The sequence below is a fragment of the Panthera onca genome, chromosome X, assembly GCF_046562875.1.
Source record: "Panthera onca isolate mPanOnc1 chromosome X, mPanOnc1 haplotype 2, whole genome shotgun sequence".
Taxonomy (NCBI): domain Eukaryota; kingdom Metazoa; phylum Chordata; class Mammalia; order Carnivora; family Felidae; genus Panthera; species Panthera onca.
The window spans coordinates 4595470-4616461 of record NC_138357.1 but is presented as its reverse complement, the minus strand read 5'-3'; the positions used below and the strand labels follow the sequence as shown (position 1 = coordinate 4616461).

Below are 20992 nucleotides of genomic sequence, written 5' to 3'. Positions count from 1 at the left end.
GGTGCAGCCCTTCCTCCTCCACGCTGTGCCCATTCCCAATCCCCCCAGCCTGCAGCCTGCCTCCCAGCCCAGGGAGAGGAATCCCCAGCCGGGTCTCCACTGAGCAGACACCAAGAATCACCAGACACTGGGGGAAACCAGCAACTTCCCTTCATTCATCAAACAAATAGTTATTGAGGAGCCTGACAAGCTGCCCTGCTCTGATCTCAGCCCTGGGAAACTTCGGCAAACAAGGCAACTACAAGTCATGTCCTCACAGAGAATTCTAGTGGGAATGGTCTATCCATGCAATGGAATATTATCTGGCCATCGAAAGGAATGAAGGCCCGAGCCATGCTACAACCTGGATGAGCCTTGTAAACCTCACGCAAAGTGAAAGAAGCCAGACAAAAAGGGCCACATTCTGCGTGATTCCATTTATATAACACAACCAGAATAGGTGCGTGCCTAGAGACTGAAAGCTGGTTAGTGGTTGTCAGGGGCTGGGGAAGGCAAGAATGTCTAGTGACTGCTAATGGGTATAGGCCATCTGTTTGCATTTGGGGTGATGAAATGGTCTTGGAACAAGACAGAGGTGATGGTCACACAACTCTGTGACCACCCCACATGCCACTGAATTGTATAAAGGGGTGAATTTTATAGTATATGAATCATATCTCAAGGTTTTCAAAAGCCATAAAAAAATTAAACTGCATTTCAAGATGGGATGTTTGCAGGGAAGCCGGTGTGAAAGTGATTCTAGTCAAGAGACTACAGGGAACCAGACTGGAGTCCAGCTGCCTTCATTAACAGGGAGTGGGAGAAGGGTCGAGAAGCAAGGAAGTACCCAGGGCGTGAGGAGGAGGGGCAGGGTGATGTCTTGCTCACTATAAATACATCCAGCCTCTAACCAGGGCCTGAGCCTGGCTTCCCAGACATGAAACATGGTGTTCTTCCAGGGGCTGTGTGTCTGGCTGTGTTGTTTAACACAACAGAAGCGCTCTGACTGTGCTGCTTGCGATTCAAATCGCAGCAAATCCAATCGTATTTTCAATGACCGAGGGAGCTTTCATTTAAAGGAAATCCTTCAAGTGAATGCTTTTTATAGACTTATGGAGCAGAAAGTTAGCACAGGATAACTTAGTCACCAAACACTGAAGACTTCCCAAGTACCAAGGCCTGGGGGAGAGAGAAAGAAGATAAAAAAACTCAGTTTGGAAAGGGGGGGCAGACATTCTCTGGGAGCACAGGGAGAGGGCATTAGGGTCTGAGATCTATTGAAATGCTTCAGATCTCTTCAAAGTGTTCACTATCAACGCTTCCCTTCTTTAAACCTACCTTTTTCTGAATCCTTATTTGAACCACTTCTTGACTGTTTTAGGTTATTAAACAGATGTCTCCTGAACAACATGTAGCTCCTAAAAAGCATTACATTTTTTAATTGAAATTTGAGATAATTATAGATTCAATTCAGTTGTAAGAAATGAGGCAAGGAGATCCCTTGTACACTCTGTGTAGTTTCTCCTAAAGGTCATATGTATTATGCAAGATTATAGTATACAGTCACAATCAGGATATTGACATTAATATAATCCACTCATTCAGGTTTTCCTATTTTTACCTGTAAGTTCTATACAATGTTATTACAGGCGTAGATTCATGCAACCATCAACATGGTCAACAAAAAGAACACCTCCGTGCCTCACGCTGCCCTTTTATAACCATACCCACCTCTCACCTTCCTCTCACCTGCCCATAACCCCTGATGACCACTAATCTATTCTCCATCTCTATAAGGATATTTCAAGAATTCATAGAGATGGAATAATGCAACATGTATTCTTTTGAGACTGGCTTCTTTTACACAGTGTAATTGATCTGACATTCACCCAAGTTGTTGTGAGTATCAATAGTTTGTTTCCTTTTATTGCTAGTAGTATTCCATGGAGTGGAGGGACCAGTTTGTTTATCCATTTAATCATCAAAGACCACAAAGGATTCCAGTGTTTGGTAATTACAAATAAAGCTACTATCAACATTTCTGTACAGAAAGCCCTACATTTTTCCGAATGCCTTTGTGCTGCCTCTAAGAGGCAACTTGGATCACATACTTTTCCCCTCAGATATATGTAGAGAGACTGTGGTGATGTCTTCTGCTATCCAACAGTGTCATGAAGGATGAAGTGAACCTGGCTTCATTTCTTCTAATAGGGAAATTGTGCCTAGGTTTTTTGTTTAAATGATCACCAGAATAGATAAATCACTCACTAACCTAATCAAAAATGGAGGAGAAACTAACTGATACATACGTTACAAATGAGAAAGAGACTACTAACACAATGGAAATCAAAATAACAAAACACAGCTTTCACAACCTTTGTTCATAAATGCAATAAACCTGACTTTATTCACGGATTTCCTCTTTCAATCATTTGACAAATATTTGTAAGTAAGCACCTTCTATGTGTCCTAGGTCCTGGGAATACAGCAGTAAACAAAACAGGCAAAAAAAAAAATCTTGTCTTTATGGAGCTTACATTCAGTTGGATTAAAAGAATATTATCCTAAAACTGTAAAATTTCAAAAATTAGTTAAGAAGAAAGAAAATCTAAAGAGAGCAAGCACCACCAAGAGCATGGAGCCTGCTTGGGATTCTCTCGCTCTCATTCCCTCCCTTCCTCCCTCCCTCTGCCCATCTCCCCCTGTCACCTCTCTAAAAATTAAAAAAAAAAAAAGACATAAAAATGTTCAAAAAAATCTTTAAAAAATAAAAATAAAAATAATGAACAGGGGATCTAAACAAACATTTTTTCCAAAGAAGACATCCAGATGGCCAACAGAGACATGTAAAGATATTCAACATCACTCATCATCAGGGAAATGCAAATGAAAACCATGATGAGATACCACCTAACACCTGTTAGAATGGCTAGTACCAAAAAGAAATAATAAGCATTGCAGAGGATGTGGAGAAAAGGGAACCCTCGTGCGTGGTTTACAGGAATGTAAATTGGTGCTGCCACTCTGTAAAATACTATGGGGGTTCCTCAAAAAGTTAAAAAGAGAACCACCCTATGATCCAGATATTCCACTTCTGGATATTTATCTGAAGAAAATAAAAACACTAATTCAAAAAGATAGATGTCCCCCTGTGTTCACTGCAGCATTACTTACAATAGCCAAGATATGGAAACAACCTAAGTGTCCATCAATGGATGAATGGATAAAAAAGGGTGAGATACACACACACACACACACACACACACACACACGCACGCACGCACGCACCAGAATACTACTCAGCCATAGAAAAAGAAAATACTGCCATTTGCAACAACATGGATAGACCTTGAGGATACTGTGCTAAGTGAATTAAGTCAGACAGAGAAAACAAATACCTGATTTCACTTATATACAGAATCTAAAAAACAAAACAACACAAAACCTACTCACGGATACAGAAAACAGATTGGTGGTTATCAGAGGGGCGAGGGAGGGGGTCAATTGTATGGTGACAGATGGAAACTACATTTATTGTGATGATTACTTTGTAGCGTATACAAATACTAAATGAGTATGTTGTATAATGAAAACATAATGTTATATAACAATTTAACTTCAATTAAAAAAGTGTACAAATAGAATCCAGTTAGATATTTAAAAAGAATATATACAAACCACAGTGGGCTTGCCAAGGATCACCTGGATGCTAGAGAAGGATCCGGTGAAGTAATTTGTTATATTGATAAGTTAAAGGGGAACAGACAGATGTAAGATATGCCAAAACATCACTTCATAAAATACAGTGTCTTAATTCCGATTTTTTAAAAAGCCAAATTTTTAGTAAAATAGGAGTAAGAATTTATCCTTAACCCAAATCATGAACAATCAAGGAGGCCCTTTAGCACCATTATTACTTAACATGCTCCTCAGTGTGCTAGCCAGTAGAATCAGATAAGAGATTACAAAGAGGAAGAAAAGAAATACTTGAAAAGAAGAGGCAAAGCCATCACTATTTGCAGAATATTTGATTATATACCTAGAAATGCCAAGAAGATCAAGTGAAAAACTAGGTGAAATATAAAGATTGTTTGGGTAGGTGGCTGGTAATAAAAAATAAATACAAACTCAGGAGCTTTGTCAGATCCCAAACATCATCACTTAGGAAATTTAACGGGAAAATAAGAGCCTATTTACAACAGGAGTATATACTATAAAGTACTTGGGAATAAGTAATATGAAATGTGAATTATAAACATGAAGAAGTTATAAAACACAAAAAGAGGGGCACCTGGGTGGCTCACTCGGTTGAGCGACTGACTTCGGCTCAGGTCACGATCTCACGGTTTGTGAGTTCAAGCCCCACGTCAGGCTCTGTGCTGACAGCTCAGAGCCTGGAGCCTGCTTCGGATTCTGTGTCTCCCCCTCTCTCTGCCCCTCCCCCACTCATGCTCTGTCTCTGTCTCAGAAACATTAAAAAAAAATTAAAAAAAAATAAAACACAAAAAGAACATAGAACTAAATAGAGAGGGAAACCTTGTGTTTGGATGGGAAAGTTCAACACTGATAAAAAAAAAAACTGGTTCTCTAAAAATCAAGTCAATGTGATTCCAATCGAAATCCCAATGGACTTTTTTATTTTGAAAAGTTTACCCTAAAGTATATATGCATGAAACACTTGGGAAAGTAGGAAATTTCACAAAAAGTGTAATTTAAGGAAGACTTGCTCGATCAGACTCTAAGATTTCTGCAATTTTTAAATCAGAGTAACATCTAAATATACTTTAAAATTGCAGTACATGAATGACCTAGCTTCAGTACTGTGTCTACAGACAATGCTTGACTCCAGTGTCATTTCAAAGGCTATTGGGGCCCACTGTTTGGACGTCACTAGTCTAAACCTCCATTATCAGTTCTATGCCCCATTACTTCTGTTGCCTGCTCTCAAGTAAATGTACTCAGGAATCTCCCTGTATGCACATTCCCAAGTAAGACTACAGTAGGGAGGAAGTCACCCCCTTCCTTCTAATTCCACTCCCCAGAAAGGTCACCAGTGTAAACCGTCTGGGACCTGCTACCTCAAAAACCAAGTTTTAAAAAAACACATTTACCCCAGTGGCCTTAATGAAACCTTTCTGTAGACCAGTGGGGAAAATGACAGAAGTCATGTTCCTGTTTGAGAAGTTAAGGGAGAGGAGGAGAAAGTGCAGTGAATAGAAATTTGAAGGAAGGAGAAAGGAAAGGAGCTGAAAAGGGAGGCAGGAGGCAGAGCTGTGACAGGATGAAGGAAAACTTGAGCAGGTCCTCAGACGAGTGAGAAGAATCAAAGAAAGGGAGAGGGTGATGGATGGAAAGAGACAAGAAGGGGTTGGAAGCTGGGAAGACAAATTTAAAACAGAAACCCTGGACCATAAAGGACCGGGGAATCAATAAATCTAACAATGTGAAGCACCCACTGTGAGCTGGGGTAGGGTTAGGGATAGCTCCGGGTCTCCTGGCCCCAGTTTAACACCCTTTGCACTGGACAGACTGTCACTCAAGGACATGATCCAATAATCACGTGAAAGGATGCTCAGCTTCATGAGTCATTAGGGAAATGCAAACCAAAGCCACAATGAAACACTACTGCACACTCATTAGGGTTTTTCCTAAAAAACAAAACAAAAAACAAAAACAAAAACAAAAACAGAAATAAAAGAGTTGGTAAGAATGTGGACAAATTGGAACCATCATATACTGCTGGTGGGAATGTAAAATGATACAGCAGCTTTGAAAAGCAGCCCGACAGTTCCTTAAAAAGTTAAATATACTGTTACAATGTGACCTAGCAATTCCACTGAAGAGAATTGAAAACTTAAGTCCACACAATAACATGTATGCAAATGTTTATAGCAGGATTCATGGCAGACAAGAAGTAGAAACCCAAATGTCTGTAACTAACCAATGGATAAATAAAATACTATGCCCACACAATGGAATACTATTTGGCCATCAAAAGGCATTAAGTACAGATACCTGCTAGAACACGGATGCATCTTGCCAACATGGTGCTAAATGAAAGATGCCAGTCACGAGAGGAGAAATACCATGTAACTGTTTGTTTGGAATGTTGAGAACCAGCAAATCCATACAGACTGAAAAGAGATTAGTGGTGGCCAGGGCTGGGGAGGAGGGTGGGACTAGCGAGTGGGGAATGGGTTTTTTTTTTCCAGGGTGAAAAAGTGTTCCAAAATTCTGGCGTGGTCATTGTTGTTCAACTCTGTGAATATACTAAAAACCACTGAATTGTGCAGTATGTAAAAATGGAATTATGTTAATATACAGGAGGGGAAGGGAAATCAACCTGTTACACAAAGGCTTCTGCACTTCAGAGGCAGCAGATACAAAGGTCCCTTCCGTGATCATGGGCAAGTCCTGTTGTGATTTTCTGCCTGTTTCCTCAGTTAAAGGGAGGATTGTGGCTGCACCAAAACAAAAACAAAAACAAAAAAACAAAAACAAAAACAAAAAAACAAACAAAAAAAACCAACAACAAACCAAAAACCAAAAACAAAACAAACCATCCTCACTGTCAGACAGACCTCCCTCCTCTTTTGAGGCTACAGCTACCTGGCCACTGCCCCTTTGCTTGAGGCTGCCCCCCCCCCCCCGACTTCTAGCACATTCCCTCCTACTCATGGAGCACAGTGGAGCTGCCTGGTAGTGGCCAGGTTCCCTTTCTACCACAGGTCACCCTCTGGCCACACTGGATTGGGAGCTCCTTGAAGCAAAGCCAGTGCCTGAGTCATCTGGGCCAGCCCAGCACCAACAGGTGCAAGCAGCACTTAACACTTCAAGGAAGGAGCCGACTTCACCTTGCTGCATTCTGGGCTGGGGCCAGGTTTCAGGAGCAGGCCTGGCATCCCCGTGCTGACTGGCACGGGCACAGACGCTGGCTCCAGGTGTGCTCCTCGAGCCAGGCCCTCAGGGTGCCTGGGCAATCCAAAATTCCTTAATCGGCTTCCTCCATCCTCCAGCATTGCTCCTTCCAACCTTCACTCTCTAGCTGTCTCCTCACACTCGCAGCACAAGACTTGTCTTTGTCTTCCCTTCACAGAAAACACCGAGGCCAGGCCATTAGGCAGGCCTGCTCCATGTGCCCCCTCAAGCCATTCCATATGCGCGGGTGATAACAACAGTTACAATCACTGGCATGAATTAAGCACTAAGGTTCAGACCTTCTCGCTTCCACCTCTCCCAGCCACCCCGTAATTAGGTACCATTATCCTCAAATATTATGAACAAAGATTTTGAAATGTAATTTATAACCGCAAAGACCTAGAGTCCACTGCAATATCCATCAAAAATCATGCATTCCAAACAATTTTACTTAAGAAAATATGAGGTTATATAAACAGGATAAAGATACACACACACACACACACACACACACGCACACACACACACACACGATATTTATGTATCTCAACTTGTGTTTTTAGCAATGGCAGGACACATCATTCAGACTGACCTTCCAATTACAAATGATGAAAAGGGCTGATTTTAAGAACATCCCCTTAAAAGCCCTGAACAGCTGACAAGATGGTAAAAACAACCACAACAAAACCTATCAGAAGGCAGGACATCCAGAGACTAGGAACCCATGCAGATCCAGCTGTCTGCCCTGAAGGCATTTGCCAAACTGGATAAACTTGTTTCCACAACCTTCCAAGGCAGGCAAAAGGATCTGAAACATGGGCCATGCCACCTAAATCGAGGAAATCTAACAGCAAATTCTTCCAACATTAAATCAGGACCCTAAAGACCTACACCCTTGACATAAGGGTGACTCAGAAACAAACTTGTCCTTTCCCAGTTTGGCCTCCAGAGGGCTGCAAGGAAGGCTGCGTTAGTGCTGGAGAAACAAGGGGGAAAGCTTAGGAACCTGTTTTAGGTGAGCCAAGATGAATAGCATCCCAAAGCACCTGACAAAATCAAATACAAATCTCTGGAACAAGGCACATTTATCCTAGCCTTCAAAGAATCCCCACATATATATTTCAAGGACAATGAGCAGTACACAGCCAAGAATAGCCAAGCACAAGAGGAAATAAAGCATTGTTAATGAGAATATAAAAACAGAAAAATGGGTTTTTTTCTTTCAAGATGGTGGATCAGCACACGAGTTCTCAGCTCATCTTGTCCCTGAAATGTAGCTAGATCAGCACCAAACCATTTTGCACACCTAGGAAATGGATCTGTCGATTAACACAACAATCTGTATAACTTGAGCCACAGAACTCAGCAGGTATACAGTGTGGAGAGGAACTGGGGGAGAGAAAAGCCAAGGAGGACAGGGAACTGTTTTTGCTGAGAGAACAGAGAAAGTAGGGGAGAGTGTGGCACATCAGGAGAGTGCAGGAAAACAACTCCCCCAACAGTAGCTGGAGAGAGAGAGAGTGAAAACTCTCACAAGGGACTAAGCAAGAAATCTGTTCCCCCAAAACCACTGATGGGGAGAAAGGAGAGGGTTTCAATACCATTAGGACTCTATAAACAGAGGAGCACGAGGAGCGCAGAGTCAGAAATTCCAAAACTCAGTAGCTGGTGGTGCTCTGGTGGGGAGGAAGGGTGAATACCCAGGAGCACGCAGCAGCAGGGTCTGAGAGGTCTATGGGCCACATGGGGAGAAGCAGTTCCCCTGCTTGGAGAACATTTGGTAGAGGCTATACGGCCTCTCCACAGGCAAAGGTCCCAGTGAACCCCAGAGAACAGCCACAACTAGAACAGCCACGTTCTTGAAAAAGAAAACCAAAGCAGGAGGCATCACAATCTTGGACTTTAAGCTGTATTACAAAGCTGTAATCATCAAGACAGTATGGTGCTGGCACAAAAACAGACACTCAGATCAATGGAACAGAATAGAGAACCCAGAAACACACCCACAGATATATGGCCAACTCATCTTTGACAAAGCAGGAAAGAATATCCAATGGAATAAAGACAGTCTCTTCAGCAAGTGGTGCTGGGAAAACTGGACAGCGAAAAATGAACCTGGACCACTTTCTTACCCCAATAAACTCATAATGAATGAAAGACCTAAAGGTAAGACAAAGCCATCAAAATCCTAGAGGAGAAAACAGGCAACAACCTCTGTGACCTCGGTTGCAGCAAATTCTTACTTGACATGTCTCCAGAGGCAAAGGAAACAGAAGCAAAAATGAACTATTGGGACCTAATCAAGATAAAAAGCTTCTGCACAGTGAAGCAAACAATCAGCAAAACTAAAAGACAACCAAAAGATTGGGAGAAGATATTTGCAAATGACATATCAGACAAAGGGTTAGTATCCAAAAATCTATAAAGAAGTTATCAAAGTCAACACCTAAAAAACAAATAATCCAGTGAAGAAATGGATAAAAGACAATAGACACTTTTCCAAAGAAGACATCCAGATGATAACAGACACGTGAAAAAATGCTCAACATCAATCATCATGGAAATACCAATCAAAACCACAATGAGCTACCATGTCATACCTGTCAGAATGGCTAACATTAACAACTCTGGCAACAACACATATTGGTGAGGATGCGGAGAAAGAGGAACCTTCTTGCACTGTTGGTGGAAATGCAAACTGTTGCAGGCACGCTGAAAAATAGTATGGAGTTTCCTCAAAAAATTAAAAATAAACTACCTTACAACCAAGGGTGTATGACTAGGTATTTATCCAAAGGATACAGGTGTGCGGTTTTGAAGAGGCACGTGCACCGCAATGTTTATAGCAGCACTACTGACAATAGCCAAAGTATGGTAAGGGCCCAAATGTCCACTGACAGTTGAATGGGTAAAGAAGATATGGGGTGTGTGTGTGTGTGTGTGTGTGTGTGTGTGTATGTGTGTGTGTGTGTATGTGTGTGTGTGTGTATGTGTGTGTGTGTATGTGTGTGTGTGTATGTGTGTGTGTGTATGTGTGTGTGTGTGTGTGTGTATGTGTGTGTGTGTATGTGTGTGTGTGTGTATGTGTGTGTGTGTGTATGTGTGTGTGTGTGTGTATGTGTGTGTATCCACCATGGAATATTACTCAGCAATCAAAAAGAATGAAATCTTGCCATTTGCAACAATGTGGTTGGAACTAGAGTGTATTATGCTAAGTGAAATTAGAGAAAGACAAATATCGTATGACTTCACTCATATGTGGAATTTAAGATACAAAACAGATGAACATAAGGGAAGGGAAGCCAAAAGAATATAAAAACAGGGAGGGGGGAAAACCATAAGAGACTCTTAAATACGGAGAAGAAACTGAGGGTTGCTGGAGGAGGTTTGGTGGGGGGGATGGGCTAAATGGGTGAGAGGCATTAAGGAGGACACTTGTTGGGATGAGCGCTGGGTGTCATATGTAAGTGATGAAGCACTAAAATTCTACTCCTGAAATCAGTATTACACTATATGTTAACTAACTTGGATGTAAATTAAAAATATATAAATTAATTTTAAAAAATAGAAAAATGAACCAAGACTTGACCAGGCAATGCATAAAAGAAGAAATCAAATGGGACAATATATGCAAAGATGGTCAACCTCATGAGTAAGCGGAGAGATACAAAACCAACCATAACAATATAAAATTATAACCCCACCAGCAGCTAACGTAATACTCAAGTTGTGAGGTTGTGGTACAACAGAAATGCTTATACACTGCTGATAGGAAGATAAACCCGTAAAAACACTTTGGAAGACTGTGCAGCATCACCTGTTAAGACTGAAATTACAAACACCATTTAACCCAGAAATGCGACTAAGTATAACCCTAGAAGAGCAATTTTCAAGATTTTGGCCTTATGACTCCAATACTAAACAATTGAGAATGTCAGAGATCTTGTGCTTGAGGTATATCCACTGATACTTATAATATTAGCAATTCAAGCTGAAATTGTCTCATGGGCTTTCCAAAGGTCCCCAGACCACTGGTTGAGAACTCCTTTCCCAGAGAAACTTGTGCCCATCTGCAGAAGAATGGTCATGGCACAGCACTGCTTGAAGCAGTCAAAAACTGGAAATTATCTCCATATATGTCAATAAGATAATGCATTACAAAAACTTACAGTATATTCAAACAGCAGAAAAATACATAGCAATGAAAATGAATGAACTACAAACACACACAACAGATCATTAGCCATGTTGGGGGACAAAGGCAAAACACAAAAACGTACATCCAGTGCAATTCCATTTCTGTAACGTTAAAATGCAGGCCAAACTACATCGTATTATTTAGGGCCACATACACAAGGTGGTAGAAGTAGAAAATAAAATGACTCCACAAAAATCAGATGGTAGGGGAGAGGGGGCTGGGATCATGAGGGGGCTTGCGAACGTCTACGGGGGTATTGTCAACATTCTGTTTCTCAATCTGCATGGTGAGGACACATTTTAAAGGCCTTGCTCACTTTTCTGGATCTATATTAGATTTCACAACAAAGGTTAAAGCTATATGCACAGTTTGACACCAATAATGTGCAATATATATTTCTGCATAATAAATATTACTGAAATACTATATTCCAATACATTAACACTGCTTAAACCTGGGTTACGGGATTTGGATTTTCTCTACACTTTCCAAGTTTACCACAAAGAATGCATATTACTCTTTTTTTTTTTTTTTTTTTAATTTATTTTTGGGACAGAGAGAGACAGAGCATGAACGGGGGAGGGGCAGAGAGAGAGGGAGACACAGAATCGGAAACAGGCTCCAGGCTCCGAGCCATCAGCCCAGAGCCTGACGCGGGGCTCGAACTCACGGACCGCGAGATCGTGACCTGGCTGAAGTCGGACGCTTAACCGACTGCGCCACCCAGGCGCCCCTACTCTTGTAACCATGTAAGCACCTGGTATCGTCAGGCTTTATTATAATTTTTAGCCTGCTGGAGGGTAGGTAATTTTATCTTATTACAGTTTAATTTGCAGCTCTGATTACTAATGAGGTTAAATATCTTTTCATATGCTTGTTGTCCTATTTGATTTCCTCTCCTATGAATTGCCTGGTCAAGTCTTCGGTTCATTTTTCTGTTCAATTTTTCTCCACTGGTTCTCAGAAAATCGTCAAAGGTATTTAAAGAGACAAGGTCACCATCTAAAAGTGAAACTAATAAGGATGAACACAAACTAGATGGGATGAGCCATCTGTGGAAATCTACGCAGAAAATAACTACCTGAAGAGACTGGGGATGTACCTGATAAGACTAGGATGAGCTCAAAGCTAGCCAAGAAGCCTAGAGTCAGCTTGAGCGGATACCAAGCCAGATTGGGTGTGATCGGACTTACACCCACATGTCTATCTGCAGGCAACACAAGGACAGAAAACTTTAGGGACTCACGAGGAATACTGAAAACAGAGGCTGGAATTACAAACAACATGTCTGTCTCTACAGCCGTGGGTCTCAACCTGGGACAGTTCTGCCCACTGGGGACACTGGGCAATGTCTGGAATCATTTTGGGGTTGGCAAGACTCGGGGTGGGGGGGGGTGCTACTGACATCTAATGGGTAGAAGCCGGGGGTGAATGCTAAATATCCTAATGATCCCTCTCCAAATGTCAATAGTGCCCTGGGAGAGAAACTCAGCTCAACAGCCTCTACCCAGGACAGAAAGTACTCAACCCTTCGTGACTCTTTCTCAAGTAGAAATAGAGGGGGAGAAGAACAAATGCCCGGCTGCCTTACATTAATGAGATAATCCAAAGCCCTTGAAACTCCCACTGTGCAGGCGCTTCCAAGGGGGCCACATGCTGGGTACTGTGCTCGCCCTCTCATGGAGGGAGCCTGTGCAAATAGGGCCAAGTGAAGCTCATAGAACATCAGTGCAGGAACGACCCTCAGAGCCAGCTAGTCCAACCCCCTCACTGGAGAAACACCCTGAGAGCTGATGACAGCAGCGTGGCATCAAGGGAAGAGGGGAAAGCACAGCTATCAACCATAAGATGCATGATGGCAATTAGTTCATAAAGAACCAGCAGTTAGAGAAGGGACGCTGTGTGGCTTCCGAGGCCGTGCGCTAGATATGTGCCCTGCAGAACTGTAAACAGGTGGTCAAAGACTTATACGCCGATGTTCATGACCACACAATGCTCGACAGTCAAAGGGTAGAAACAGCCCAAATGTCCATCAGCTGATGAATGGATGGGCACTTCTCAGTGTGAGGAAGTCACAGAGACATTAAGAGACCCAAAGGGCTGAACCCAACCAGAAGTCAGAGCGCAAGGGAGGCCTTATCTGCTACCGCGTGAACAAGTGGTCCAGAGCCAGGACACGTGTGGCAGTCACTATGCAGAGTTGCTCCCAGCTCTGTAAGTTCCTTGAGGGCAGGTGCAGGCCTGCCCTCTGTGGTTTTCCCCACAGCACCCCTCGACCAAAAGAAATACCTAACAGCTCTGTTTATGAAGTGCTTCCTTCCAACCAATTCAACGGTGGCAGTTTGTGTGGTATCTGACAGACATTGATTGATGCATGTTCCTCAAAATTGAAAAAATATCCATGGCATCACCAAGAGTTTGCTGCAGTGCCCCCAGGGACACGGCTCAGGACCCACGGGATGAGCCACAGGATGCAGAAGCAAAGACTGGAAGGATGGGGGGCATGCTTGCATGTTTATTGTCTGAGCTCTTGCCCCGCAGGTGGCCTGTCCAGCGCCCCCAGCCCTATCTACCCGGGGACGCCAGAACCCCTCCTTCCCTTGAAGCCCAGAGTACAAATCACTCCCTGTGTTTGCTTCACCAGCCCTTGTTGGCCTCCCTTAACTCTGCCCAGATCTTGTAAACAGCACTTTAATTAGAGGTTGAATTGCTGTATCTATGCCTGCCATCCATTTCCTGCCCACTCCCTGTGCCAGGGATTGTTCTAGATACTGGTGACAAAGCAGATGAAAACAAAGTCCCTTCCCTCATGAAGCAAAAGTCTGACGGCAGAGACAAGACAGCAGACAGAAAATATCTGGGCATGAGGACTTTAAAGCAAGCCCAAGCAGGCTGGGATAGAAGGGTATTGGGATGCTATTTCAGGTAGGGGGTCAGGGAGGGCCTAAGGTAGGGGCATGTGACCGGAAGTGAGGTCACACCTATCTGCGGGAGGACCTTCCAGCTAGAGGGGAGTGCTTAGCCTACTTGGGGGGCAGGGAGTGGAGGCCAGAGGATGAGTAGGCCCCATTCTGTTGGGTCTTGTAGGCCTCAGTAAGGGTTTGCATTTGGTTTTCATTATAATTCAAAGCCATTGGAAGGTTCTGGGCAGAGGGACAGGATACCTTAGGTTTCTGAAAGATCACCTGGCTGCTGTGTGGAGACTGAACTGTAGGGGGCAGGAGTGGACTCTGGGACACCACTTGGGATGTCACCGCCAGGGCCCCACAAAGAGGGGCACTGGTGACCCCACCAAGAGAGGAAGCCGGGGGGAGGGGGGAGGAGGTAGGAATCTGAAGGATTCGGAGGGCAGTCCGTGGACCAATCAGATGTGGGGTGTGAAAGAATGAGCCGTGGCAGGACAGGGTGCAGGTACTCAGGTGGGAGAAGCAGGTCTGGAGGGGACAAGCAGAAGTTCAGGATGGCACAGGGTCCTTCTGAGATGCCTATTAGCAGGGGTAAGCGTCAAAATAATTTACCACAGCTGCACAGGGCATGAACCCTGTGGTTACCAGATTATGGGGAGGATGGGAGTTCCAGAGACCCTGGGGGAAGGGCCAGGATCTGGTGGGTGGGTGGGGAGAACTGAACTGGAAGGATTGATTTCAAGAACCTGACCACTAGCAGGGACCCTGCAGCTGTGGGGATCCTGAATGTAGGAGACTAGAGGTAAAGAGCTCTCAGGGCTGGGGATAGAAACTGAAGACTCAGAGGTATGCAGACGGAATTTAATTTTAAGCCTGGAAGCACCTGAGGTCAGAGAGGTGAGAAGCCTGGGAGAAAGTGCTTCCAGTGTGTGCAGGGGTGACCAGAAGGTGGCAGATGTCCCTCAGGTGTCACGTTTCCCCCAACAGGAAGCCATAGCTGACCCTGGCCAGGAGCAGTTTCAGGGGAGAGGTGGGAAGAAACTAATGGAGCCCCCAAACTACGAGTCCACATGGTATAGAGTATGCGATGAATAAAAGATTAAAACACAGTTTTTGTTTCTTTTTAAGCACTACTGTGGATTCTTGCATTTTTTGAGCCAAAGCGAGGAGCCAAATGAATGAATGATGAAAGGTAAAAAAAGGGATCGCTCCTGCAGAAGAGCCCAGAACTCCACAGGGAGTGAAAGGGCTATAAAGAGCAACTAAATTAGAGCTGCTCCTGCTCATTCGGACTCTGAGCCCAGCTCACCAACTCAGGGGCGTTTTCGTGCAGGCCAAGTAAAGGCTTTTGTAAACACGAGCGCCCGAATTCTCACTGGAACCGCCTTAGGAAGGTGGCCTCTTCGCCTTCTTGGCCCATCTAGGGAACCTAACACACCACCCGTTTACATTAGCAATTAACTGGCTACTCCAACAATTCTGTGAGGCCAACAAAGCAGACATCAGCAGCCTCTTGGTGCAGATAAGGCAACTGTTGCCAGCAAATGGCGGGGGCCACGCTGGAATGCAGGCTGTGTGTTAATTCCGTCATCCCAGGCTAGCTGAAGCAGCAATAAAAAGAATGTCAAAATGAGCCCAGTCTGTGCCGGGGCACTATTTTGGTGGCAGTGAATTCCGCACTGCAACAGTATTTCCTGCTGAGGGTACCGTCTCTAATTTGGAAAGTAATCCCAAACGAACCACCTGGCATTGCCAGCCAGATGTTGTCTAGCCCCCCAGTAAACAGATGTTCCCTGAGCACCACTCTCTGGAATTCAACCACAGTTTTCCAAGTGTGTTTGTTGGTCTAAAGCTGCAGAGCCCCTTGACATCTTATGAGCAGCCCTGGACCAAAAACTCATAAAAACAGAGCTCAAAGCAGGTTGGAGCTCAAGTGGAGGTCCAGGACCACCCCCGGGCCCCATTCCTGCTCTGGTTCTCTTCTCCCACCGGCTTGGGGAGAGTGGGAACCACACAATCAGCTGAAGCCAGGACACCGGTGGGGCCGCACATCCTTCCTCCTCAGCAAAGGGGCAGGTGCAGCCGGACAAATCCAAACCCCTCGATCTGTCTGCTGGGCCACAGAGAGCACTGCATCAAGCAGCCATCAGGACTCAGGGTGGGGGGGGAGAGAAGGTAAAGGCCTCTGGGCGGGGGCACTGTAGGCACCGGCTCCAATTTCCTTGTGAAGTAGCTCTAAAAAATCAAACCCAGGCAAAAAGGATGTAGCGGTCTTCCAGGGCCCTCAGAGGTGCTTCTAAACGCCCATTTCCACACCAAGAACATCACTGCAATCCAATTTTCTGCACATTTAAACTCCTGAACTCAGAGCATATAGGGAATTGGTTTAAGATAGCAAAACCGAAACAATGTAAGGAGACAGCACAAGCTAGTTTTTTCAAGGAATGAAGAGGAAGCTATTATCTACCCCTTAGCTGTTCTATTAGTTTGCTCTTGCAGCTACAACAAATTCCGAAAGATTTCAAACACATACTTCATTTCTTTAATCTTACTGTTTTGGAGGTCAGAAGTCCAACACAGTTCTCACTGGGCTAAAAGCAAGGTGTCAGCGGGGCTCTGTTCCTTCTGGAAGCTCTCGGGGAGAGTCTGTCCCCCTTTTCAGCTTCTAGAGGTTGTGTGTGCATTCCTTGGCTTGTGGCCCTCCATCTTTGGGCCAAATCTCTCTCACATCGCACCGTTCTCACTCCTTTACCTCCACCTTCCATATTTAAAGGACCCTTGTCCCTCAATTGGCCAGGATAATGCAGGAGAATCTTATTTAAGGCCAGCTGATTAGCTACCTTAATTCCTCTTTACACATACCCTAAGAGTCACAGGTGCCAGGGATTAGGGCTTGGCTATCTGCGGGAACCCAGCACAGCTTCCCACTCACCCTCATATGGATCATCTCCCTTCTTTCAAGTACTGCCCACAAGTTTTGGTTAGACGTTTACGGTGACTTTTTAACCTTTTACATGCAAACCGAGATCGGCTAATCAGTGGACTTGTGAGTAAGACTCAGGGAGAGCCAAGTCTGGGTTGGCAGACAGGACCCCCTGCAGCCACCCAGAGCACCCCCAGAGCACCCCCAGAGCACCCCCAGAGCAGCCACCCAGAGCACTCCCCAAGCCCACCCAGAGCAGCAGACGAGGACATCCAGGTGCAAAGAGTAGGAGTGGGCACACAGCAGGAAAAGCACCAACACCAAGTGCTGGAAGAACCCAGGAAAGTCAGGGATGGAGGCTGGAGGGATTGGGTAGATCTGGCCAACCCAGCACATGCCCCTGTGGCCTGTCTGGCTCATACCCAATATCCCATCCCAAGGAGGCCCACAGGGCTTCTGCCTGGATCCTAGCCTACATCCCAATACCACCAGCACTTGGGGCCCACTGCTCTTCTCTCTCCCCTATGTGACCAAGTCCCAGGGGTCACAGGCTGCCATCACTCCCATTTGTTCTGCTTGGACTACAGTGAATTTTTTTAAATGGACATATAAAAATTTTTATATTAAAAAAAATTTTAACGGAGATATAATTCATGCACCATACAACTCACCCTTTAGAAGTGTGCAATTCAATGGCTCTTAGTACATTCACAAGGCTGTGCAACCATCACCTCTATCTAGTTCCAGAACATTTTCATCACCCCAAAAGGAAACTGCACCTATGTGAAGCAGTCACTCCTCCATTCCCCAATCACACCCCAAAAGCCTCTGGCAACCAGTCATGTACTTTTTGTCGCTATGGATTTTCCAACTCTGGACCTTTCATATAAATGGACAATACAATATGTGAGCTTTTGTGTCTGGCTTCTCTCACTTAGCTTGATATTTTCAAGGTTTGCACTGCGTATTTTTAAACCGTGGCTTGGAATGTTTTAGGCAACGTAAGAATTACTAACAGCTCGCTGGGAGCCACACGCTGTGCTAAGCACTTTATCCATCTGTATCCATTCAATCCTGCTAACAATCCCTTGATGTGGATGCTCTGGTTATCCCCATTTTACAAATGGGGAAACTGAGGCCCAGAGGTATTCTACGTTCATGACCCCTGCTTTGGTTATTCAGACAAACCTGAGTTTAAGTCTTAAACCTCGCTGGGCCACTCATTTTTCATCTGAGAAATGGGTTACCAGTGAGTTACTTTTCAAGGCCATATACAAATGGCCGTTATGGACACAAGAAGGCGAGAGGGGTCATACTGTCAAAACCTTCAGGGTGGTTATGAGGGGTAAATGTGTGTGAGGCACCAAGGGCCTGGTGCATGGAAGGCATTTGGGGAAATGGAACCTTCGTGATCATTACTCCCCTCCTGTACCACTGTGATTCTTCCCCCACCACACAAAAGATCAGCTTCCCATTTCTGTAGGTGCATGCAGGCAACATATTTGTCCTCAGAGGATTTTTCAGAACTACTAAAATACAGTCTGTCTCAACTTGCCAGACCCTGAAGGGCAAAGTAATGCCTTCCTACAAAATTGTTGGGGCAACTGAAAACAAGACATGTGAGGTGCCTGGCACACAGCAAGCACTCAGGAGGTGGTAGCTGGTGGCAGGGCCACAGATCTGAGAGTGACATACTCCTGGTCCCCTCAAAATGCCATTGTTAGGCCTAACAAGGCCGAGCAAACCAAGTGAAATTCAGAAAACTTTCCCAAGGCAGGAGGGCACCCTCCAGGTGCTTATAAGCAAGGACCGTGGCATCAGACAAGCCTGGGGTCAAATCTTAGCTCTGCCACCTGAGGCAAGTTACCTCACATTTCTCTGTGCCACTTTCACCTGTAAAATGGTTGCAATGGTTCACAGACTCCTCCAGCACCTCCTAAATCACCTAGTATGACACATCATGGTGAAAATCTGAGACCTGTTCATTTCTATTCCTCCTCTCAGTGTGCATACCATGCTGAAGAATATAGCCTTGAAGGGAATATCATTTTTCTAATTTTTCTGTGCGTGCACTTTCAAACATTCCATACCAACAAAAGTCAATCAAGCAATTACACTTTTTCCCACAAATGCATCATAAAAAATTAAAATGTTAACCCCGAAGAAGAAAAATGAAACAGAAAATGCAACAACCCTATAACTTGCTTTATTTTCCTTCACAGCACTAACAATATATTATGTAGATTGTGATGTCTATGCTTGTTTTCTCCCCACACCAGGGCATTAGCTCCAGAAAGGCAGTCTTAGTTTGATTCACTGCTGCATCATCGGTCTCTGGAACAGAGCCTGACACCTTTGTAGAATGTTGAATGGCTCTTCTTGTATCAGGTCCAGGATGGCTGCCCACATGAGAAATATTTCTGCATCTTTTGTAAAACTACCTTAGACTGTCTACTGTTTTCCAGTGTTCCTCGTGTGTAACATAAATCTCACTAGCACTCAGTACAAGGACAAAGTTTTGTTTTTGCTGAGCTCATGTTTTTCACTAGCTGAATTTGCCTTCCTTGTCAGGAAGCTCAGAGCCCAACTCTACTTAATTGCAGTGTTTTCCTCAAACCTTTTTCTGATGTGGAGATGGGATATAAATAAGTGTAAGAAGATTCTGTCTGTACGTGTTGGAGGTCCTATTTTTAACCACACACTGCATTTATTCTAAGATGCTTCTCAAATATGCCTGCGAACAACCCGGGGATCTAGTTAAAACGCAGAATCAGACTCACTAAGTCAGGGGCGGGGCCTGAGATGCTGCATTCCCAAGAAGTCCCAGGTGATGCCTACGAGGGCCCTTGGACCACACTTGGAGTAGTGCGGCTCTAGGACACTTGCTCTTTTGATTCCGCAGCATTTCTCTCTCTCTACCTCCTTGGCAAAAGTCGCCAATGGCTAGAAAACTGGGGCGGGCACCAGAAGCACCTGGGGAGCTGGTTAGACCTACACATCGCTGCCCCCCCATCCCGTCCCCGCAAATATCCTGACAAAAGGGGATAGGAATTCGCCCAGGAATCTCCCTGGGTGCTTTTGCTGCAGGTGGCCTCAAAACACATTTTGAGGAGCCCCGCTCAAGGGAATGAGTGTGCTCTTTCTGAGAAGCCCCGCTCAAGGGAATGAGTGTGCTCTCTTCAAGGTTTTCCCAAAAGCAATCTCCTGGGGACAGCTGTTGTCACCGGCGGTGACACCTCTTTCAGGATTTTAAAGGAGGATTAACCCGCTGTTTCTAGCCCAGCACCCAGAGGGGTCCCGGTCCCTCCTCTCCGACCACCTGGATCGCGGCAAGGTCAGTCCCCCCGGGCCCGGGGCTCGCACCCCCACTGCCCCGCCCACCCGCCCGCAGCCTCCGCCGCAGGCCTGCGAGGTGGGGGCCGGGCCGCTCATGCGCACCATGGGGCCGCGGGGCGCCGAGCCCCCGCCCCGCGGGCCCACAGGGCGGGGTCCCCGCGCGCCCCCCGCCCGCCTTACCTCTCTGGACCAGAGTGGCCAAGGAGAAAGCGAGGCAGATGAAGAACGCCGAGCGCCAGAGCACCATGGCTGGAAGCGGGCAGAGGGGCCCCGGAAGAGCGCAGTTAGCGCGAGAGCGCCCGAGGGGGAGGTCGGGGAGGTGCTGGGAGCGAGGAGGAGGAGCAGCAGGAGGAGGAGCCCCGCCGCCACTGCAGGGCCCCGCCCAGAGCCGGTGCGCGCCGCACACCCCCGGGAGGGCGGAGGAGCGCGCGCGAGGGCTGGCGCTGGGGGGCGCGCCGGGCTGGGGCCAGGTGCGGCGGGGCGGGGCTGCGACTGTGGCGCGAGGGGCGGGGCCAGCCTGCAGTCTCGGGGGGCGGGGCCGCCGCGCGAGGGGCGGGGCCGCAGTCTGAGGGCAGGCCCTCACCCTGGGTGCGGGCTGGTGAGCGAGGCCGTGGCGGGTGGGCACCCGGCGGGTGGGTCTGCCCGGGTTGCGGCGAGAGCCAGCGCGTTGCTGGTTGCCCGAAAGGCCTCCCCACCCCCACCCCCCACCCCCCGCCCAGTCCTCGAGAGGTG

General features: G+C 45.8%; 1 protein-coding gene across 3 annotated transcripts in view; it reads right to left on the bottom strand.

The window, feature by feature from the left end:
* CD99L2 (CD99 molecule like 2) overlaps positions 1-20729 on the bottom strand; it is a 90108-nt gene extending 69379 nt beyond the window's left edge. For 2 of the 3 annotated variants that reach the window (XM_081792386.1, XM_081792388.1), the window contains exon 1: positions 20441-20729. In XM_081792386.1, coding sequence (XP_081648512.1) covers positions 20441-20507 — 67 coding nt within the window. In that variant the 5' untranslated portion in view covers positions 20508-20729. The remainder of the gene's footprint in view (positions 1-20440) is intronic. The other variant, XM_081792387.1, reaches the window with a different exon arrangement.
* Positions 20730-20992: the final 263 nt, after the last annotated feature.